This window comes from Thermobia domestica, chromosome 18 (assembly GCF_964235325.1).
Source record: "Thermobia domestica chromosome 18, izTheDome1.hap1.1, whole genome shotgun sequence".
NCBI lineage: Eukaryota > Metazoa > Arthropoda > Insecta > Zygentoma > Lepismatidae > Thermobia > Thermobia domestica.
In genome coordinates, this window is record NC_137471.1 from 40,515,740 (window position 1) to 40,540,273 (window position 24,534).

The 24,534-nt window shown below is 35.6% G+C and overlaps 1 protein-coding gene across 1 annotated transcript; it reads left to right on the forward strand.

The window, feature by feature from the left end:
- Nucleotides 1-683: 683 nt before the first annotated feature.
- Nucleotides 684-21,382, forward strand: LOC145675972 (15-hydroxyprostaglandin dehydrogenase [NAD(+)]-like). Its single transcript, XM_081746801.1, has 7 exons — nucleotides 684-816; nucleotides 3,603-3,701; nucleotides 7,067-7,190; nucleotides 9,002-9,108; nucleotides 13,963-14,136; nucleotides 19,546-19,706; nucleotides 21,003-21,382. Exons 2-7 carry the CDS (start codon nucleotides 3,609-3,611, stop codon nucleotides 21,127-21,129), a joined length of 786 nt encoding a protein of 261 aa, XP_081602927.1. The 5' UTR covers nucleotides 684-816; nucleotides 3,603-3,608; the 3' UTR covers nucleotides 21,130-21,382.
- The last annotated feature ends 3,152 nt before the right edge of the window (nucleotides 21,383-24,534 follow it).

Sequence of the window (24,534 nt, forward strand, 5' to 3'; positions counted from 1 at the left end):
AACCAAGTAGTATGTTGGGTATATCCACACCAACAAGTGCCTACCTTATCTCCATTCGCATTCAACTCATGGTGTGAGGGCCAATGAAACACAGACCTCTACAAAAAGCGACAAAACTTTAGAACTTTCTTTGTTACCTTTATAAAATTCTATACCACCAGTATTTGGTTCTCCATTTCGTACGCGGCTGGTATTCCTACGGTTCTATGGGTTGATGCAAAAAATATGGATTCAACACAGGGATAATGTTCAAAGGTTACGCTAGTTGGTGAGCGATATGTCTATTTACATGGAAGCAGATTATAGAAAAGGATCTAATTTCAAAATGAAGAAATAGAAAAAATAAAACGGAAAAGAAATGATACGGAAGTTTGTTAGGAAAAAAACCGATACAATTCTAAGGGGTAGGTGCTCCCAACCCTATTTACCCTGAAACCTCGCCACTGAACGTTAGCTTATATACGGAATCATCAAAATCCCTTTCTTGCCATTCTCAACAATATATATATATTTAGTTAAATACACAAATTCCAATTATTATCAGTTTTCTTTGATGCACTTAGTTGAAAAATTAAATTGAACTTTCTATTTATCTCGAACTCGCAAGGTCAAAAATTATTTATCAACCAACTATTCTCTATCAGTTATATAACGTTGATGTGATATCTCCTCTTTTGATAAGTGTTTGTACTTATTATGTCATTCAATATCTCAATCCCTTTTATTTGTTTGTTTTTTAAATTCATGATTGCCTTTTACTTCTGAACACTGAACAAGTTATTTCTACTGTGTTAGGTCGTGTAATATAGAAAATAGGTAAGTATATAAACATACATGACGGATTGGTGCATGTTTCAAGTTAACTAGTGTAGAAATACGTAAGCTAAACACAATGTCAATTGGTTCGTTGTTTAAATTATTATCATTGTGTGTATAGTCACGTAACAATTTGCAGTCAATGGCCTAACTCAATACATTTACAATATTAATGAGTATTTGAACACATTTTTAAGTGTTTTTATGGAAACTAAAATTCCAGAGTAGTAAGTGCAGCTTTCAGGCAACTTTTTGTTGTTAGAGCAGTGGTTTCAAACCTTGTTTACCTGGTGCTTCCCTTCAAATCCTACATACACCGTGTTTCAAAAAAAAAAATAACCAGATTTTGGACGAAAATAACTACGGAACATGGGACATGCCGTATGAGTGTTGTTTGAATGGGCGTAGCCTAAAGTTTCAGAAAGTTGCCGTTAGATGTCACTCAATGCGTCTTCTCAGTTTGCAGTCAAAAGCAGTGATGCCAACCCGTGGGAAAAATCCCATTTGGTGAGTCTTTTTGACATTAAATTAGGAATGTTATAAATGGATTTTTCGTTGAAATTAACAACACGTGGAATTTTTCACTATATGTATAATCCATGTCACAAGATTCTTTACGAGCGAAAACCAGACATAATGAGTCATCAATAAGCGTGTCAGTGTTGTCAACTTTTACACTGAAGCTTTTTTTTCTTTTATCGGCAAAGTCTATGCTAGTGAGAAATGAATTAATCATACGTGATTTTTAAGAATCAATTATCAAGAAACGAAATACGAGCTTTATTATTTGAAGAAAGAAACACAACAATGAACAAATGCAAGAAAGAATGTAAAATATCAAACGAGAAACAATTATCTCCAAACATTCGACACGAAATGTATGGAGAACAAAACTTTTCTAGCATCATTTGTTTCAGTATAAGGTGATGAACGATGGTGCCATGGAGTCGCTGCATTTATGACAACATAACAAAATGTACTTGTTCTCGATTAAGGAAAATAGTTATTCACGTACTATACTATATACGAAGAAAATCGAAATTTATTGATAATTTACAATGAAATTAAAAAAAAGTAACATACGTCATGCCTCTATATTAATAATAATAATAATAATAATAATAATAATAATAATAATAATAATAATAATAATAATAATAATAATAATAATAATAATAATAATAATAATAATAGAACGTGGGGAAATTCAGATGCAAAATGGGATATTTTGCTCTTGAGATGGGATTTTAGAGTGTTTTAGATTGGCATCATTGGTCAGAAGTAAGATGGCGTTCGCTCAACAGAAGGCGTTTTGTGGGCTGAAATTTGCAAAGACTGAGTCAGTGATTTTGGTCCAGCATGCTTTTCGTCGGCGTCTTGGCATTGATCCGTCTGGCGTTCAGTCCCCTTTACCTCCTGACATAGCAGAAGTGAAGAAAAGAATAACAGCCACCATAACTGCTGTAAACGAAGGTACATTTTGTAAAGTTCATGAAAAATTTAGTTATCGTCTAGATGTTGTTCGTGCTGCTGGTGGTGGACACATAGATCAGTAAAAACTTAAAGATTTTGTGAGTATTTTGCAATTTATCTAATTTTTGCAGTGTTTTTATCAATACATTTGGACTTTTAAAATCATGTAAAATCTTTTTGAAACACCCTGTACTTCAGGCTACCATCCTTCCTGCTCGTTGGTCTGACCTCTTTTGGGATTTCAACTCCAGCTTAGAATTCTCATATTTCAAATTTATAATAATAATAATAATAATAATAATAATAATAATAATAATAATAATAACCACTTTATAGCTTTACAGTAAGATTCTGCATATCATTGCTGTGCAATATTCTTTTTACTAGCTTTGTTCTTAATGGAACCAGTTTTTATTCAATAGTTACTTTGCGTTGGTACGGTATTTAATTTAACGCCTCACTCTTACAACATTCGTAATATTGCTAATTATGAATGTAGTTTATTTCTTGGAATTACGATTAGGAATTGGATTTGTGGGCTTCAAACTAGGGATGACCATTTCTGGAAAAATGATTTTCCGGTTTCCAGAAATCACATTTTCCGTTTTCCGATTTTAGGGAAAATTTTCCGTCTTCTATTTTTCCGGAAAATTTTCCTTCTTCCGCTTTTCCGGAAAATTTTCGTCTTCCATTTTTCCGGAAAATTTTCCGTCTTCCGCTTTTCTGGAAAATTTTCCGTCTTCCGTTTTCAGGAAAATTTTCCGTCTTCCGCTTTTCCGGAAATTTTCCGTCTTTCGTTTTTCAGAAAATTTTCCCTCTTCCGCTTTTCCGGAAAATGTGGCCATCCCTACTTTAACATCTATGACCATATTAACTCGTTAAGTATATGGGGTCTAAGGAATAATATCCCTCGGCAGTCACACTGCCCGGGGAATTGGGGAGGAAAAAAGGAATGGGAGAAGGAAGTAGCATGGGATCGTTATGTGAGGTACTATTTCGCCATTTTCCTGGTGGCAATGAGGAAAACTCAAGAAAATCTCACTCAGGATGGCTAGCCTGAAAAAGCTTTCACACTTCTTCGACTGAGTGTCTCCACTGGGAATCGAACCCAGGATCAGATTCCAAATATAAGAGCGTTAGTGAAGTTTATTTTTGTCAGTAGCTTGTGCCTCCTTTGCTCACTGTTCACTGCTCACTCACCTCCATTGATACCCTGACGAGCGCCTTAGATTGAGAACCACTGGTCTAGAATATGCGTATCTTCACTCGCAGGCGTATTGTAACTAAGTTATTATTTTCAATTTCTTAAACAGTTTATAATGGCGCTTCAAGGGAAAATAGCACTGGTTACCGGAGGTGCTTCAGGGATTGGATTGGCTACAATAGAGGAGATGCTGAAACATGGAATGAAGGTGAGTAACTTCTAACGTTAAAATTATTATGATTTTTCTCTACGTGTGTTTTAGGCTTAACTACTAGATATATGAAACAATGCATTTTCATAACTTTATGCATACTTTAAAGTCGTTATCATTTCTTATTTTAAGTCCAATTTCATACACAATATAATACTGTTATCAAAAATTATAGTTAGGGTTGCAATATTTCAAAAAATGGAAATCCGGGACGCTACTAAATTACGAGAATCATTGAAATTCTTATAATGAAAATAAGTGTTATATACTAATTTACTTTTTTCCATTAGATAGAGTTGTTCAAGAATTACGTACCGGTAATTACATTTTTAGTCATTTTAGCAGACGTTCTCCTCCGTAGTTAATGAAACGTAAGCAGATTATTTACCTCCTCCCCCTGGGGTAAGCATTTTTTTTTTAGAACGGTTAATTCATTGGCTTCTATTTTTTAAAAAGAATACTTCAACATTACTCCCATTGTTGTCTGTTTTATTAATTGAAGAATATATTTTTCTTCTTGAATTATCAGCGAAAAATTACCAAAAATATCAGTCAGGGATTATAGGTTAAAATATTTCAGAAGCAAGACGCAGATTGAAATAGAGTACTAAAGATAATAATAAGATTGAGCAGTAAAACCTTTTGTCCTTCGACAAATGAAACGAATGCTTCATTCAATGTCAAAGTAGTTAAATATTGAACTTAATTAGATCCATGTTTTATGTATTCAAGTTTTTTTTTCAACTTTCGAATTGCCATACTCACAAGTTGAAAAAAAATGTATATACCTAATCCCCTGAAAAGAACAAACTATAATATTCCCTTCCTTTCTTGTTCACTGAAACCAAGGATATTTAAGCGTTTCGAGAAATATTTTCGGGACGCTGGGACGCAGATCTCGATTACGTCACGGCAGGTCCTATCCAGGGGGAAATCTAGGGGGCCCGAGCCCTCCTAAAATTTTCACGGTAGGCTTGCAAAGAAACTATAATACGATGATAAACTATAATATAATTCGATCGGTCCTCCCTAAATTCAGCCGCTCCCCCCTACATTTTTGGGCTGGCTACCGGCCTGCGTCAAGGTCCCGAATTTTCCGGGACGAATGGCAACCCTACTTATAATAGATCTATACTTCTTAATTGGTATATAAATGCTTTATAATTATTATTACTCCCAACGTAATACATCAATATATATATATATATATATCGTAAGCATTGGGCGGCTGCACAAGAATCCAAAAGATTAGTTTTCAGTAAATCGCTGAAAGCAAAACTAACATTTTGTGTGTTTGGTCATACAGAAGAACAGATTCTAATTCAGGTCAGTGTGAGGTGTTCGCGGAAATAAAGATCTCCGATTAGAAACAGAAACGTGGAAATCGTCAGTAGCTTAAAAGTTGTTCCGAAACTGCAGAAGGAATATCATATTAGTGTCAGAAATAGGCTTGAAGTAGTTCAAACATTGGCCATGATCAGGGCCGGATCCAGGATTCTCTGATGGGGGGTGCACGAACAACTACCAGTACATTTGAATTAAATTTGAGTTTTTTAAAATGCCTTTAGGCACCTGTGATGTGAATGACGAATTCCTTTTGAAATGCTGTGTGTCTGCTGTCGATGAATTCCTTTCCTTCAACCTTCAGAAAATTTACTAAAACTATTGATTTTGCAAAACTCACTGCTATCTTCTCACTTCGTATATTTACAACGAAGGGAGGGGGGGTTGCACGTGCACCTTTGCATCCCCCTAAATCCGGCCCTGGCCATGACCATCGAAGGTAACAACGAAATTAGTATTGAGGAAATGTGGGAAAATGACCATAAGACAGTAGAAAGATCAAATAAAATGACAGTTGTAGTTTTAAGTCCTACGATAATGGCCTTTAGACTAAAGGAAACAGACTAGTAATGAAAGTGAATACTTATGAAATCATTCGTGGAACGATAATTTCACAGGAAAAGGAAAGACCTTGAGGAAACCCACGGACACGTTTCATCCTGCAGTAAAAGCAGTACTGGAAGAACGTTGGCAATATAATCGTTGTCATTATTAGACTTCCAACGTCTGCAGAAGTATTGTAGAAGAATTCGTATGTCCGTTAATCCTTCCATCTACATATCGATAGGTTTGAAAGCAAAACAATAAGGGGTAGCGAGATAAAAAGAAAAAAGAAAAAAGAAAGAAAAGAAAAAAGATTCACTATTCAAAGTATTGGTTTTACCTCCTCCCTTAACACTCAATTTACACTGAAAGTGATAGGACGTTTCTGTTCTAATTATCACCACTTGAAGAGTTAAACAGGTAATATTAGGTACACGCAAGGTTTCCACCCAAGGGCGCCCATCAGGGGGGGGGCGATTGCCCCGCCTAGAGGAAATTGTACTTCGGAATATCGAAAATCCAATAGAATTTTTAGAATAGTTACAGCAAAATTTGAAACTATATTTGAAATGTCGCTTTTCTTGCACCCCCTTGGAAACTACAACAACATGGGCGCCGTTGTTCCTACTCGTTTTTTTCTAGAGTAGAAGTACGAATAGCAGATATTGTAACTTAAGTAGTAGTCTTCCCGGCGGGAGCTCATGTGGTTCGGATTCCATATTAATCAGCAGGTTCTGTCTTATATAGCCTCGCTGCTGACAGTCGAAGACCTATTGTAAGGCAGTTTTCCCTCCATTTACGTATTTTTTTTTCTGGGAGGCGGTGAGCGAAGGAGTTTTGCTATGCACAAAACAAGTGCTACTCTACAGTGACCAAGTAAGAGAAATAGAGCGGCTGCAATAAGACATCCAAACAAGCCCATTAAAGTTTTACGTGTTGTAAGCACAAGTTCGAGGTTTCATGCCTGCTCTAGGATGTAACTAAGAAATATTAAAATAATTTGATTTGATTTTCAGTTTAATGTCCCTTTTCAACAGCGAGGCTATTTGAGACGTTAAGCTACAGCTTAACGTGGGATCCGAACCACATGAGCTCGCGCCAGAATATGAAGACAAATCACAGAAATTACATTAGTGAACAAATTTCACAGCTGGTCTAGTGGTTAGCACATTCGTACTTGATATACATTGATCCGGGTTCAATACTTATTGGAAGAGCACTGAAATTTAAAGGCACCAACTGTTAGCATTCCAACTGTAGTTCTCATATAGTCATGGCATTGAAAAAGGATACCAAACTACGATACATAACCAAACAATAACGATTTATGCCGTCTTGTGCATTTAAACACACATGTTTCATACCTGTTTAACTTTTATATCTGAGAGCAATGAGCAGAATCACAATATTGAATTAACATTTTCCTGAAGCGTCTAAAAATTTCTACATTCATACACAATGTATCATATTTCCAGGTTTCTTTCTGCGATGTTAACGAAGATTTAGGCCGGAAGGAAGCTAAAAGACTCCAGGAGAAATATAAAGCTGAAAATGTAATGTTCGTAAAATGTAATGTTGCAAGCGAGCAAGAACTTGAAAGTAAGTCCTTTATATAAGGTTCATTTTTGGTTCCTTTCTCTTGTTATTGGTTTTGCTGATTGCAAATAATGAAATGCTCTAAATAATGACTAGAAAATGACTTGCAAATAATGATTATAAAACGCACTGTGAAATAAAATACTGCTACATACAATACTCTGATTGTTGTTTCGGGGTAGGGCCGCGGTGGCTCAGTGGTAGACCGTTCACGTTTGGTGCATGGGGTCGATAGTTCGTTCTACCGTTTCATTCATTTCTTAACATCACCGTCTCCTTTAGCCTAGCCGGTATAACCGTGGGACGTAAAACTTAGAGATTTCACTTCATTTTTTCTTGTTTCGGGCTGTAGTGCCTCAGTAGTAGATTCACTTCTGATGCATGGGGTCCTTTTATCGATCCTAGCTCGCGCCAAGTGAACTTTGTGATGGACAAACACCGTGTTTCGTGGGTTTTCTCGGGGTTCTTTCGTTTCCTCCCACTTCATTTCAAAATTTCATCCATTTCTCATCATCACCGTCTCCTTTAGCTTAGAAGGCATAACCGTGGGACCGTAGGACGACGTGAAGTTTACTTTGCCGGAGCAATTTTTGTTTGTCCGTTGCCACATCATCGATTCTGGTGGTTAATGAGTCAATTTATCCTTTTGAATATCTACCATAAGAAGGTTAAACTGCTTTCCCTGACGAAAGACTGCACAAAATGTTTGTAACAGGGCTAATGTTTTGTATCTCCTAGCACTGGCGTCTTAAGCTTTTTAAATTGGGAGGGGGGGGGTCGGATAAAATCAAAATCCTCTTTCCGACAAAAGTTATATATACAAAGTAGTATAGTTTCATTAAATATATTTGACTAAAATCTGGGGGGACGCGTCCCCCCGACCCCGCACCCGCTAATGACGCCCATGCTCCTAGATGCCAGAAGAGATTCCGTTCAGTGGTATTAACTTATTGACAACAACGACTAAACTTACCGATCGCATTAGCAGTGTCAGTATAGTAGAAATGGAAACTATGCTACGTAAATAATAGGCCTATATTGAGCACTGTCATTGTAAGCCAAGAATGTAAAAGATTATTTTTCATTCTTACAATAGAGAAAGATCAACTTAAATACCATCGAATGCAGCTTCCAAGCACAGGTGCCATATAGGGGGCGGAAAAGATATAGAAACTTATGATGATCGGGCTAAGATCATACAAACAAATGAAAAATGTAAACACTACACACATAGCTACTAATTTACTATCATATGACTGAATAAGGAATGTTACGAAGTGATAATGGAGGTTAAAATTGTTTGATAGATCTACATGCGAGTAGTAAGTGTTCAAGAGATGACACTGTTAAGATAATTTAGGATTAATAAAGACATGTGTTTGTAAAATAGTGTTACAACTTCTTTTATTTTTTTTCTCTAATATAATTTCTAAGTTTGGCAGTTTGGATGCTGTTTTCATAATTGAATCGCTTTATGTTAAAAGGGCGTATGTAACATTATTCGAAATTTTAACATTTTTAAATAAAAGAATACTTCAGAGGTAGATGTAACAGTTTGTGTTAAAAGGGCGTGTGTTTCTTGAAACGTTTTATATATATATATATATAATATGGCATTTTTCTTTTCTTCCATCAACAAAACCACCTCGTTAGAAAACAGCTTTTATCATTTCCCATCATTTTTTTTTTTTTTTTTTTTTTTTGTACATACGCCCTTTTAACAGAAAACGATTCAATTCTGGAGTTGTAGACGAGATCAACTGGAGAAGAATGTATTTGTAAAATAATGTTACTAATTTTCTTCTATTTCATAGATTTCTTCTCTAAAACAATTTCTAAGTTTGGAGGTTTGGACGTTGTTTTCAATAATGCTGGAATTTTGGACGAGGTGAACTGGAGAAGAATGTACGAAATAAATATCGTAAGTTTCAGCAGTTTTCTAACGTACCTAATCTAACGCTTCAGTTCTTTCTTACTGGCAAGTTTTATAGAATACAACTTAGTAGTTGCCGTGGGAAACCCGGGTTCGATTCCCGGCGGGAGCTCATGTGGTTCGGATTCCACGTTAATCAGTAGGTCCACGTCTCATATAGCCTCGCTGCTGAAAGGGACGCTAAACTAAAATCAACTCAATTCAACTTAGTAGTCTACGGCCTCAGAGAAAACGGCAAATGTTCTGCATTTACTAACAACTTTGAAACCTAGAAGAATACCAAAACAATTCACACATAAAACAATTAACCATGTTGATAAAGAAGTGGTGGAATATTTCAGTCACAGAAAATTTAAAATCTTATTTCCTGCTGATCATACTTATAATCTTATTTCACCTTACTTCCTTGTAAAATGCGAGGGACCAATTTACCTGTAGTATACACGAAAAGTGATTGTACAATGTTTGCATTACTAAGTTACGCTTTTGACGGTACGTAGGCGCTTTGTAGTTCAAATTACACTTTACGGTTTGCTATATTAATAGAAAAGCAAATTTGTTAGTTGCAGAAATGTGTTTGGAACTTAAATTCATCTCCCGAATTTTCCGTCATTGATGCACGACCACCCTGTATACTTCCCCGTTTGAATATTTGTAGAACTCTATTATCGAAGGTTTTTATTTTGGGAGAAAACTTTCTTAACTAAATTCAAATATTTTTCATTACATAGAGTCCGCCAGAGAAATGTATACACTATTTAAGAAAAAAACCTATAGGCCACATATCATATTTCTTAATTACATTAATTATTGTTCATTATTGTTTGTGTTACAAACCTTCAAGTAAGCATATGTTTACATTAGATGTTCAAAATGTTTGAGAAATTAACAGAGTAAAAAGAGAGATAATAGACTTTCAAGAGAAGTTAATAAAACGTATAGATAGCAAATTTCGTCAAATGGAAGTTGAAATACAAGAAAGTGAGATGCAGGAAACAACTAAAGAGAAAAATAAATTCAACGAGTAATGGCACAAAGATGCAAGAAGAATACAGTGAAGAAGATAAAATCTTGGAAAAAGTAGAGAACGAACACGATGATGAGAAGTCAGAAAAGGAATGTGAATGTAAAGATAACGAAGAACTACAAAAGATGGAAATCATTGTAACATAAGAAAGCCGGAAAGAAGAGACAGAACAGCATATGTCTGGAAATAGGAAAGGTGCTAGAACTGAGAGCGTACAAGAAAAAAGGAAGATGAAAAGACAATTGAAGCAGTAGATACCTCACAAATTAAGAAAGATAAGAATAAGATGGTCATTTTTAGGAAAAGGCAAAAGAAGAAAGTTTATATGATTGTACGATGTCGATGTATGAAATATAAGATAATTAGTTTCAGAAGATAATAATTATATACAATAAAGCTGTACAATCGTATGCAAAAGTAAATATTCGTGCAGCTAAAAAAGGTAAAATAGAAATTTAAATAATTTTGTTAATAATAGAGTACGAAATTTAATAATATATTGCTAAATAAAAGCAGATTCGGGGCGACACTTTCTCTCCCTCAATGCCTATCATGTTTACTACTCGTGCTCTTATTCTTATCTTTTTCCTTTGAGTGTCTCTTTTCTTTCGAGCATCCATCAGGTCTTCTCTTATTTAGTTTTTCCTTTTCTTCTAGCTTCTTTCTATCTCTAAGGCTAGACTTTAATACTTTTCCTTCCTCTTTATCTCTACTACTGACTCGTTTTGTTTCTTTCTTCTTATCTTCTTTATCTCTTTTACATTTCTCTGCGTACGTTTTCTGTTCTTTCTCGTTTCGTTTACTTTCACTGAGACCCTTATGTCTTCCTTTATCTCTTTTCCCATTTTCTTCCTTGTTTCTTTTATGTTTTCTGTTCTTAATGTTATTTTCTTTTAACATTATTTTTCACTAATATACCTCGGATTCATATCTGCTGCTGCTTCCAACTGTACTTTTTATTCTCTTTTGATACTGCCTTCACTGCCGGTGTGTTCTTCATCTGCACTTCAAAGCCATAGGTCAACGGTCGCCATTTTCTGTAATGCACCTACTCTCACAGTAAGTGTTACATTATTAGCTTAATGTATTTTCCTATAGGTGGCTCGATGTACGGATGGAGAAATTCCCACACTAAAGTACATAATTATTCTCTTCGTAACATACAAACAGAAATTATGAATACTTAAACTGCGCGTGAGAGTACGTAAAACAATTAGATTATGCAGTACTAATTCTGAAGACCAATATATAATCGACATCAATTCTATCAACTCTTCAACAACCTTTAATAAAATTATATATCACTTAATACATTTTTCTCACATATTATTATCCTCAAATATTTATTCTTCATAATCCATTAATCATAGTATACATTTATTATCTTAAAATCCTTCATATTTCATTATATTTTTAACACTAGTTTCCGTTTAGGGCTGCTTTTAAGAACCTAGAATTAACTGCTCAGTATAACCATAATACATTATTAACTAATTATTGTTTACTATTTTTTCTGAAAAACTGCATATCGTAGATAAAGGATATTGTCATAGTTGTTACTTCAATGAAAAAGAAAACTTAAGTACGTAGAAGCATATTTTGATGAAACATAAAGACGTGGTGCGTCTTAACGGTTATTTATCAATTACCTTGAAAACTTTTTTTCAAAAAGCGTTAACAAATTCTTTTCATTAATATGCGATATCCGTTTATCAATTAAACATCAGTACAGTGCTTGGTGACATATTTTTCGTTTGAATACAACGTGCAGTAACTTGCTTTTTTCTTGCAAAATCATGTCATGGAATTCACTATAGGTAAAATTATAGTAACATTTGGTTATTACTAGCTATTTAAGTATTCCAGTTTTTAACTGAGATTTTTCATCAGTCCACAAGTTATTCATTTTGTGGCAGGGAAGAACATACTGAACTACACAATATCATATACTTGGGAATATGGAATAGAATTTTCTTCAAAATACTTGAATAATTCACTCCATCTTGAATCTACCCTCATTTGACCAGTGGTCTATTCTTTAATTTCTTTCAGAAGTAGCATACTTTTTTACATTTGTGATCTCATCAAACAGGTAGGAATCCTTTACTACATTCCTGATTATTTATTAATGTACTTCAAACTGATGTCGACATTATCGCATTCAATTACTGAGTTAAGTCTCGTATACCTGCCTTACTGATATCCCAACAAGATCTTCTCAGTGAAAACAGTGTATTCCAAATCAATTGTTCGTTTATTGTTATCCTTTTCTAACAATAATTTCTTGAGGAGTGTTGAAAAACAGAGGTTTCTCATTCAGAAAAAGAGTGCCTATTCAAAATGTTTTGAATGAAGAGCGAAACATTAAAACATTGCAAATAAGTTACCTCAGGACATTTCGCAGGACATTTTAAAAATGAAGGACATTTCTCGAGTTTCTAGGCTTCTTCTCAACAAGCAGGACAGCCTTTTAGATAAAACAGTACTGTACCACGAAAATCAGTACGTCTGGTCACCATAGGTTAGTGCGTAAAGGAACAAAACACCGTAGTTACCGCAGGTAATTAACCTGCTAGGAAGTAAGCTTACTTTTTCGAATATATTACTTTAGTGTTAGGTCATTTGTATTGGTTATTTTAAAGGACGTAAATTTGGCGTAATAAATTGACCTCTATGAAGATGAAGGAGGCCAAGTCCAGTCACGACGGTAGAGCAGGATACAAAATTGTAGGGAAAGTAGTTGGGGAAATTCCTATTCCGCAACTGAAAACATCCTGAAATGGGTAAATAAAGTGACACAAACGCTAGAAGTTTGCAAAATTATTGGTGGATTTACAGTTTACATATGCTGAAAATTTAAAATTTACGAAGAGATATGAAACATAATTTTGAAAACACATTTCATAAGGAATTTAAATATGTAAACCCTTACCTGTGAGGTCCATATTTCTTGACAAATAAGTTGATAAAAGTTGCATTACTCAAGCACGTAAATTGTGTAAGAGACAACCGCATTTATTCCGAAGTTGGTCGTTCTGTTGGTTTTCGACAAAAAAGTGTAATAAAAGCCACGAAAATTTAAAAAATCATTAATCTTAAATTCACTTTAGTGGCCGCCATCTGAGACATTTTACCCGAGCTGAGTATAATAGAGTGTGGACGTATGGCATAAAAACAACAGTGCATAAAACATGAGCCTACATGTGCTAGGTTTTACTGAAAAGCACGAATGCTATCTAAATGCATCAGGAGCCCAACAGTGAGAGCAGCGAGGGGATGCGTATGTAGCACTGATTGATTTTACTGTAGCGTTTTTACTGATCGATTGCAAATTTTGTGTAGATTATTCAATTCTAATTGATTTTTTTAATGGCCGTTATTTCTTTATCACATTTTTCAGGGTAAGTCGTTCCATGATTTATTGGGTTGAGTAAAGCTGGACAGAGGGGGTTCTTATCAGTGGCGGATCTAGAAGATAAAAACAGAGGGCATTCAGAGCCCAGATAATGATAGGTATATCATTAGCTTGCTATAAACTTTCAAAAAATATGTAAATAATACCTTACTTTTGTCATTCAAAAAATGGGGTGCCAAGATCCCCCTGGCTATGGGCTAGATCCGCCACTGGTTCTTGCTTTGAAATAACCAAGGTAAGTTGATTCCGATTGTTATTTACTTACTCTTTATAGACTTGGTCTCATTTCCTAATTGCCGCACTAATTTTTTTCTATTGTTTTTAAGAGTTTATAGCATATTAATGTTACCCAATTCGTTGCACAAACAATTATCTTAACGTAGTATTATCTTTTTCATAGTTTGGAGGAGTCGTTTGTATGTTGTTGGCTCTGAAACATATGGGGAAGGACCAAGGCGGTAAAGGAGGAGTCATTGTAAATACGTCCTCAGTAGCTGGGATTATGGGAACACCTTTCAGCCCCATATATGCAGGTTCAAAGCACGCCATTACAGGGATTACACGATCATACGGGGTAAGATATATCTAGTTAATTTTAATTGTATTTAATATTAGACATAAATTCGTAGGTGTTTTATTTATAAAGAAGAATTAAAAGGAACTACTACGTGTATCAAAATTTGGTTGCATTCTTCAAATGTGTATATTGTCACGGACGCTCATCGATATCATCGTCAAACTTTGTCTGTGATTGTACTTTTAGTTCAATATTCTTCAAAGGACATTCAACGAACAGCGAAAGGAAATGATGCTTATTTCAAAACTAAATTGTGATTAATTAATGAATTCTTTATCTGTAAAACTGCTATGTAATTCCGTCTTTAAAATCATTGCCAAGCACTGAAGTGAGCTAGCTTTCGCAATTCAACATGTAAGATCCATGCATTGACAAATATGATGACAGAAGTGAATTTCAGAGGTTCACGTCTTACGTATTTCACCATGAGTACAGGAAGTTTCCTAACCTCGTCTCGAGTTGAATAATAAAACTACTGGGCTTTTCCAAAGTCAGGGCAGTAGTAGATTCGAAGACCTATCAGAAGGAACACCTTCTTACTAGTGTGGATCATGTTGTTCATCTAGACGACATCAATAAGAAGAGGTATGTACCTGTTCCATATTTGTCAACGCCTAGTCATAAGTCAGTGCTTGGGAAGTTTCAAGTAGACACTACTGATCAAAATTACACACATTAAAAACATTCCCCACAGATCCTATTCTTTTATTTCAACCAAAATGATTAATCACGAATTTATTGGTGTACAAATTTATCGATGACTAGATTGTTAAGAAAGTTTTGGTTATTACTATGACACCTCTTGCATACGTCCCATTTTATGTAGATCATAGATAACTCATAGCATAACCGCAATATAAACACTAGAAAGTGATAGTAGCAAATATTCGGATATTATAAATTTAATATATATATATAGGGTGTCTCAAAAATCCCCTAACATAGTATTACTGTTACTATCAGAGTTAGCGCATAAAGAGCGTACAGCCCAAACGGCTCGTCCGATTTAAACAAAAAATCTTTCACTTTAGATTCAAGACATCATATTTGGAGACGGTTTTTCCTCTTAATTTTATAGTAACTCGGAATAACAGTTACCCTATGACTTACAGTTAGAAATTTTCACGATTTTCTTAGCTAACTTCTTTATTGATGGAATCACTTATATAAGTTTCTAGCCCATCATTATACTCGACCGAAGACATAAAAGTACGCAGCTTTTCTTCACTTCCTACCCAGCTCCATATTCTTTTCTACCTTCTGTTGTTTCATAATCAGGAAATATTTTGACTTTCAGAATGTATATTTCGTCGCACATTAAGACAATATATATATATATGTCTAAACTATTATCGATGCAAAATATATTCGAAATTAGAACTACAGTGCACATTCGTATATAAGAAAGTTAGTTCAACCAATCTTCAGGGAACATTTTTTACCGAAATATTACAGATTCCATGTTGTTTTCAGAAGTCATATAACGCGTTTTTACTGTATATAAAGTACTAGTCAACATCGGTAAGTCTTTTCTTAAGGTATTCAAGAGTATGAAATTGGCATTTCTTTTTCTCAAACATTTGTGTTGAAGGACAGAAAATTAATAACACATGACAATTATGGCAAATTTACTTTGACATCAAACTTTGTCTACAAAAGTAAGGCTTAAAGTGGGTCGGCAAGCACCAGAACTTCATTCTGATAACTCGGTGCTCTGTCAGAACACAACTGGTGTACGAAATTTGTCTTGAAGCAGCATTTGGACACTTCTTTTAGTTTATTACTATTATTAATTGCAACTACTATTACTAGTTTGTTTTTCGCACGGAGAGAATGATACATAGAAAAAATTGAATTCCCTTCTTTCAATTTTAATGAAAATATAGTGATTAAAATCCGTAAGATACTTTAATTGGGTGTAAATTTTCAAATACTATTCTTATAGAATACCAGCTTCATTTTAAATTGATGTGAACCCACTTTGAGACAGATATTATGTTCCAAAACGTGTTTCAAACTAGTCAGCCATTCTCCTAGTCACGAAAAACCAAAGATTTGACACTATTACCAGTCATTTTGACATTTTTCTTACCCCTTCTTACCTACCGCACCTACCCCTTCCGGTGGGCGCTGAATGTGAACATATCCGGCATCAAAAATGTCAATATTCGTCTCAGCGATTCGGAAAACTATAGATTCGGCACTAATATGGGTCTTTTTTTTTTTTACTATTTTTATATGTCACCTCCTTCCCGCTCCCACCTAGGTGTGCTAAGGGTAACTAACCCCCACTGACGACATAACGGCTACAGGAGTGTCAGTATTCACATCAGTGACCCTGAAAAAGACGGATTCGAAATTTCGATTGTTTTCAAATGTCGCCTCTTTTCACCCCACCCCTAGTAAAGGTAGAGGCATGTTACATTACAATATTTTTTCATATTGTAAACCGTATGTGTACTAAGTTCGGTTCAAATTGCTCCAGGCATTTCAGAGTTATGGTGGAATATGCACACATAAACACAGCATATTATCATATTCTTCCACATACATAAAAGTGACCAAGAACGTTCTGTCGCTTTTTCACCCACCACCTTCGAACATCGATCCACCTTCTGCCAACGTTCTGGAAAGCTATGGATTTCATCGCGGTAGAACTTGGTGGGCCGTGAAGAAAAGAAGGTATCAAGTGTATTTTGCACCTATACTAGGGATTTGAACTGGCGATCTCTGAGGTGACTGTCCAAGGAATGGAACAGGTGATAATCGGACGATCCAATGTCGAAAGAGTATGGTGGATGCAATAGTGTTCCCCATCCAAGGCGTAAAGTGTTGTCCCGCTTCATCCTAGCCACGTGGGGTTTAGCTTTGCCCTGCAACAAGAGGACCCTTCTGCGATTCAGAAGTGCTGGCTCCAGAGTTTTGAGTTTTTCTTAAACACGGCTCAACTGCTGACAGTACTCAGTTGCATTGATGCTCTGACCAGTTGATAGCAGTTCCCGATGGACGACGCCGCAAGTGGTCCACCAAACACACAGGTGGACCTTCTTCTGGTGCAGTGCTGGTTTCGGCTGTTATGGAACCGGTTCATGGGATAGTAACCAATGACGACTGCGCCGTGGAGCTTCATACAGGACTCACTTCTCGTCACATGTCAACATCCTGTCCAGAAATAGCTCCTATCTGAGGCGAGACAGCAAAGAAACACAAGTGTTTTCTTGCGTTATTTTCTGGTCCAGAGTCAAATCATGTTGGACCCATTGACCCAAATTGTAGTGCTTCCCAAGTTGATGGAGATGCTACCAAATGATATCTTCACTCACAATGAATTTTAGTCCCAGTTTCTCACATGTCTGTCCACTGTTCGCCTCAATTTCTGCCTGAAATCCTCATTTTGAGCATGTGTTTGTCTTCTGGCACGTGGTGCGTCTTCGAGCGTTTCGTCGCCGTCTTTAAATTACCCAAAACAACGCTGCACTGTTCGCGTTGTCACGACACCCTCATTAAAGGCCTGGCATATCTTCCGCCTCGCTGCAGCGGCGTTTGACCCCAGTTTGAACTCGTACAGTATACACACCCTTATGACGCTCTGTGGAGGTCTCATGTTCACTCTGTCCTTAAGCTAGTTGACGGTGTAACTGAAGTGCCGGCAGTATGTTGGATATACCCACACCAACAACTAAGTTTCGCCTTACCTTCATTCGCATTCAGCTCACCTTGTGAGGGCCTATTGAACACAGGCCTCCACAAAAAAGCGACAGAACTTTCTTTACAAAAATAAAGAATATAGTAAAATAAATAGCAACGATCAACTTTTTTGGACCCAGTAAGTTCTCGAGTCAATTGACATACCTCTTCTTGGTTAACATGATCATAAATGTCATCAGGATTGAAACCTAACAGCTTAGCGATGTCGGAAAATGTGGATTCGACAGTAATCTTGGTTATTTTAAACATTTTATTTTTTACCACTGCTCACCCCCATGTCAAAGGGTTGAATTTGGACTTTAATGATATCGGAAGTGTTACTATTCATCTTAGCAACCCAAAACACTATGGATTCGACACTAATATCGTACAATATTTAAATTAATTCTACACGTTTGAACCTTCCCACACTTGTTAAGGCACTAAAAGTATCTTACCCTCACTAAGAGCTGAACTTGAACTAATGGCCCGGTGCGGCAGAAATGTTTAATATGAAACTGACTACTGTTATTAACTATTTAACTACTAGCCATATTAACTCTTACTTACTTCTTGTTAATTGCTTTCCTTACTAAGAACAGAACTTGAAAATGACACAAAAATTTGTAATTACGAGGGGTGTTAAAATAAAAAGGTACGAAATGATACTGTAGGTATAATTGAAATCTTTATTCAAACGTAATCGCCAGAGGCCTGAGGACAACTATCCCACTGTTTCATGAACCGAAGAATTCCTGGTTCCCAGAATTCCTGTGGCTGTGACAGCAGACAGTCCTCCATTGTGTCCTTCAGTTCGTCGTTCGAGTTGAAGGGCTTCCGTTTGAGATGCTCTTTTAGCGAAACAAGCAGTTGGAAGTCGCAGGGCGACATGTTCTGGCTCTAGGGCGGATGCTCAAGCTGCTCTCACTTGAACTTGTTCAGTACACTTTGTAGCCTCTTCTCTGATCAGCACTCAAAGTCTCCCGGGCTTCACGGTAACGTCACTCCACTTTCTCACTGACTCATCGGACACACAGTTTTCCCTGTATACAGCCACTACCCAGCAAAGAATATCAGCCGCTTTAACCTCTTCCGCAGTCAGAAATCTGATAATCTCTCACTACTCCTCAATCGTCGAATTTTTAATGTAAACGCCATGGTTTCCTCCCATGCACTGATGCGTCAATTGGACGGAATACACAACTGCCTGATTCTCTCCTGTATCATGTGAGAGGCACCCATGCATGTGCACAACCACGCCTGACACTATATTATCTTCTCTAGGTGTCGCACTACGTTATCCCAAAACGGCATATTCCTATTTCAACCGGTTTGGTTTGTACGACGTTTCGTACCTTTACATTTGAACACACTTTGTATTAATAAACACAGCTAGATATATTCATCATATGACTCCAAATCGTTTTAAGAATATAGACAAACTCTGCACATATGCTTTAAAGAAAATAAAATTTACTTTGATTACTTGTAAGGAGAAATATCTGTCAATGCTTCGTGGGTGAGATGTTTAGAAGCCATCTGAAATTGACGCTACAATCGTTATCATCCGATATTAAGGATTGCTTTGCGTTACTGAAGCGCTAAAAATCATGAATTCTAAGTTGGATTTAAAATGAATATTTCCAATAATATGTTAATAAAATATATACATTAATAAATACATTTTAATATAATTCTTTTTCTATCTTCGTTTAACAGGTACAAAGTTATTACGATGTGACAGGCGTACGATTTAACGCTATTTGCCCAGGACCAACAACAACCAACATCGTACCTTCTTCTATGTCTAATATGGAAGCTAGACTTCGTCGGAAAGAGGATGCTCCGAAATTTGCTAGATTCATGGAAATAGGCCAACCGTAAGTTTTACATATGTTCCTAGCTCTCTATACTATAAATATAAATTCCAGCATAGATACCAAGCTTAAAATATGCTTTTAAATAAGGATATTTTGTATGAACTCTTAATTCCGTATATAAGAAGTTTTTAAAAAGTATGTTCCTTTTTCTGTTAGCTTCTTCCTTTACCACGGGGCTTCCATTTTAAACCCCTTATCAACATTTTGTACCAGCAAGTGAGCTGTGACGTCATTCTATACGGCAGGCTTATATGTTTGCCTGGCTAAGTGATCGATATCGTTTTATATGTGTCCTTTTCAATGTTCCAGAATTCCAGAAAGCAACTAATAGTATTTTTTAGACTTCCGAACTATGCTATGCAGAAACAGTGGAAATTGGGTTAATTATCACTATATCCTTCCTTGGTCGTATGAGCAAAAGCAGTGCGAGATATGGACAAATGGTTTTCTGAAACGGTTGGGTTGAGTTGAGTTGAGTTGATTTTGAGTTAAACGTTCCGTTCAGCAATGATGCTATATGAGACGTGGACTTACTGATTAACATGGAGTCCGAAACACATGAGCTCCCGCCGGGAATCGAACCCGGGTCTCCCACGCCAAAGGCACGTACGCTAACCGTTTAGTCACGAAGGAGCTCTTTTCTGAAACGGATTCAACGTGCCAAAAATAGGTTCTATCTTTCCTTATCCTCTATTTCAACGAAAATGGTAAAGATCAACCATTTTTACTTCCAACATTAATTGCAATGAAGCAAACACAGCAAAACGTATCGAGAAACAGCTTTTTCTAAAATGGATTTAAGTTATCAAAGATAGAGCTTTTTTATCCTTCCTTTTCTGCTACTGCTAAAACGGGAAGTACTTGAAATCGGAAGTAGCTAAGTGTTGCTAAACGCCTAGCGACTTCATTTAGCCCCTCTTAAATTTGCAGTTGTTTGCATTCTGTATACACACAAGCACATAGAAGACACTAGTGAGGTAATCGATCTCCTAATGGGCCAACACGCCCACATCCTATCTCGGATTGCTCTCTGGAAGAAGAGTTTCTAGCTCATTTGTTTAGTTTACATATGATATTTCTCTTATTATGATGTTTGAATCGGAAATTAGAGGGGAAAAGAAAACGCCTCTTTTGTCGATCTGTTGGCTTATTTGTACAAGAAAAAAAGGTAATAAATTCAGCAAGATATAGACATGTTCTTGAAATAAAAAATTAAACTGTAGTCTTCCAATTTATTCCAAAAGTAATTTGTGAATTTACTTTTTGTTTTCTCCCTCTCTCTCTCTCTCTTTTAAGGCCATCTGTCGTTGCGGAAGCTGTTATTAAAGCAATCTTAGAAGGGAAAAATGGAGAACACTTTGTAATTAATGAAAGTAAAATAACATCATATGAACAACCAGAAGCAATGAAGGATCCAGAATAATTTTTTTTCAAGTGAAAAGTAATTACAAAAGACCTACATTTGCATTCTTATGTACATCAGAAAATTGTATTAATAAATTGTAAACTTCTCAGTCTGTATGTCACGTGAATCCCAATACTTAACACCCACACTAATAGATGTCGTTGGTGTAATTTCGAGTATTACACTTTGTGGGCAATTTGCCCCGTTTGGAAGTATTAGGCTTATAACTGTATGTGTATTAAAGTCAAATAAATGTAAAATTGAAATTGAATATATATATATATATATATACTTTTTAACTTCCTGATTTACACTTTCTACCGAAAGTAACAATTTGAGACCACTGAGTACTGGCGCCATTGTCTACAGTTCCCCTGTTTTATTTGAAGAAGAAGAGTAGAACTGTCAAGCCTACCTCGGATACGCAAAATTTCGGATAATACAATTATCAGCTGTTATTAGATAGAGTACTGCGTACTGTGAATGACAAAACATTTTTTATTTAGGAATCGTTTATTGCAGTATACTAAACCTTATTAAAAATCAGTATTTTTGCATACAAACAGTGTCATACAAAATTTTCTTTCTGTACATATTTTCCCTTTTAAATACGTTGTAATAATAAGAAATGAGTAATATTCCTAGTTCCAATTATTCAGTTTAAAATCCATAATAACTATTATAAAATTTAGTACAGATCCAAAGAATCTTTTGTAGAGGTTTGGATGGTGACACATTTGAATTGGTGTCAAGAAGAGACCGTTTTTAGCCATCTTCGGAATATTCTCACAAGGCAATGAAATGTAATTTGAGAAAATGTTTTTTTTTTTTTTTTTAATGAATAAACGTGTTAAAACATAAAGTAACTTATGATGAGGTTGTGTTCATCCTTTGATTATAAAGAAGTTATCATTGTAATAAATATTCTACGTGGCTTAATTGAGCTGAGCGAATCAAAGTTCGTATACACTTATGTAGAGTTTTATTCAGTGTAGGTATCTTAAAAACCAAATAGTTGACGAAATTTCAATTTTGGTGTGATAGGGAATATTGGTTACAAAGTTTGCAACTAAACTATCGCGGATTAATCAAATCACAAGAAACACTGACCTAAAATCTACATTTCTTTAAATTCAAATTCGCAGTGCAGAAATGCATCAACAAAATACATGAGTGTATTGTTAGTTTCACCAAGGTTTAGGAATTTAGATACAATGTTAAATAATAATTCAATTCTTACGTATTTTTTAAATTGATGGGTAGGCAGGTAATGAGGGGGAGACCTGCTGTCAAGTCTACCAGTCCAGCAGTAATTTTATTTTATTTTACACTAATACTTTAAATTTTAAAAGAATATGAAAATAACAGTTATAATTATATACACTAATCCCTCGATTTTTAGTTTAACGAATTTTGGAAGTGAAGCACAAAATCTGGAGGACCCAATTCAATCTGAAAGTCCTGGTTTTAAACCAAAAATGTTAAAATTATTATTTTATAATGTATATTTAAAGTGTATCCGGTTTTATACACGGCCAGGTTGGATAGCGTGCTTCATTAAAAATACATATTGCTGTATAATTCAGCTTTCTTGCGCAATGTGATTGTAGATATTAGCCACCGCAAGCATTTGCAGTAGATATTACCCACTGCAGAAACTTACAGACAATCGGAAACATTCGATCACTTATGCTCCCTTTTTAAACGACTTAAGAAGTAGAGGAAGTCCATCAAAATGAGGGATCAGAATGTATAGCCCTATAGGGCAGATTTTGTTACTTTGTACAAAATATCTTGGGAAACAAGCATCGGACGAAAAATAAACGAAATAAAAAATTAATATTTTGCAGGGAGAAATTTACCTATGCTAAAATTATCCTCTCGCTTTTCCTACTTAGGGGTAGACGGGGAAACTAAAAAAAATATAATGAAAACCCGTCATTTTAGTTGCAAATTCGAGTTCTACGTGAAAAATTCGAAACATTTTTCCGAAACATTTTTTCAAACCCTGTATCTTCAATCAGATTGGTCAGATAGAAGTTTAGGATCTTTCTCAGCACGGAGGCTATATAAAATGCAGACAGACCATTTAATGTGGAATTCGAGCCACTGTAGATCAAATGTCAATATTTCTCACTGGGAATGGAATATTTTACATGTAGACGTTACCTTATTTGTTGCAAATTTTACTTGAAATAAGTTTAAATTGTAATTGTATAATATGAAAACAGCAAAGTAATACAGTTGTACTGCAATGTAAGTCAAACATTATAAAACTGTCATTTTTGGTATGCAAAAATATTCATCTCCCCCAAAAATGTCTCTGCCATCCTTTGCCCCCTAAGAAATCAAAGCTGGTGTCGTCACTGTTATATACTATATCATATAAGATGCATACGTAAATTGAAGTAAACATTTGAGGCGCCCAGTATCAAAGACGCCAAATCCATTTTTTTACCGACATTGAGTTCTATATCGCTTGTTACACATTTGATATAAAGGAATTCCATGGAAACAGAATTTTGTTAAAAACCTTAATATTTCACACTAAAAATCTACTTGCAGTTCAAATATGGGACTTTGTCGCTTCACTGCACGTTTTGCGAGATTACTCGAAACTAAGCGAAATGGATGTGGTTGATTTTGATATTAGTCGCCTCATTTATAATATATACAAGGTCCGGCAAAAATGTTACAACTAGTAGGGCATACATAAACATTTAATATACTTCTTCATCATGTGTACCAGAAGTGTTAATAGAGTGTATCACCGTAGAAATTCTTTGTTGAATATCACGTATTGTTACTTTCATACATTCGTTTATCATTCCTCATAACCAGAAATCACATGGACTAAGATATGGATATATTGGCTCCTATTGTAATGGACCACGCCTGCCAATCCATCGTCGACCCGACACCCTGTCTAGGTTAACTACGAACATCCGCATAGTAGTGTGTGTGGCCATCTTCTTGTTGAGAGCAACCACGTGTAAGAATGGCTATTGGAAGGTTATTTTCCACGTAATAAGTTTATATGTCCAAATAGGAGGCTTAAGTTACCGTTGTAGTATTTTAAAAATAGCAAACCACTATTTCCAACTTAGAAACCCCACACCATTCGTTTATCTGGTTGGAGGGCAATGTTTGTTTCCTCATTTTATGTGGATGTTCAGTAGCCATTATACAGTTATCTTTGTTACACCCGACAACAGATATGAAATGTTGTCTCGTTGGAAAAGAAAACTGCGCACATGGATCGGTTTTTGTCGTTTCCACTAACACGTCTGCCATTGTCATGTGGTCGACTTTATCAGCGTCAGTAAGTGCTTGCACAATTTGGATGTGATAGCGTTTAAAGTCCAAATCATAATTCGAAACGATTCGTCGAAGATATCGTTCAGATTTTCTTGTTTCATTTCT

Bases quoted from the DNA above. Each gene is read 5' to 3' on its own strand.
- LOC145675972 (XM_081746801.1), top strand. From the start codon at position 3,609: ATGGCGCTTCAAGGGAAAATAGCACTGGTTACCGGAGGTGCTTCAGGG. The intron at 3,702-7,066 runs GTGAGTAACTTC...TCATATTTCCAG, and splicing joins TGCTGAAACATGGAATGAAG to GTTTCTTTCTGCGATGTTAA. The intron at 19,707-21,002 runs GTAAGTTTTACA...CTCTCTTTTAAG, and splicing joins TTCATGGAAATAGGCCAACC to GCCATCTGTCGTTGCGGAAG.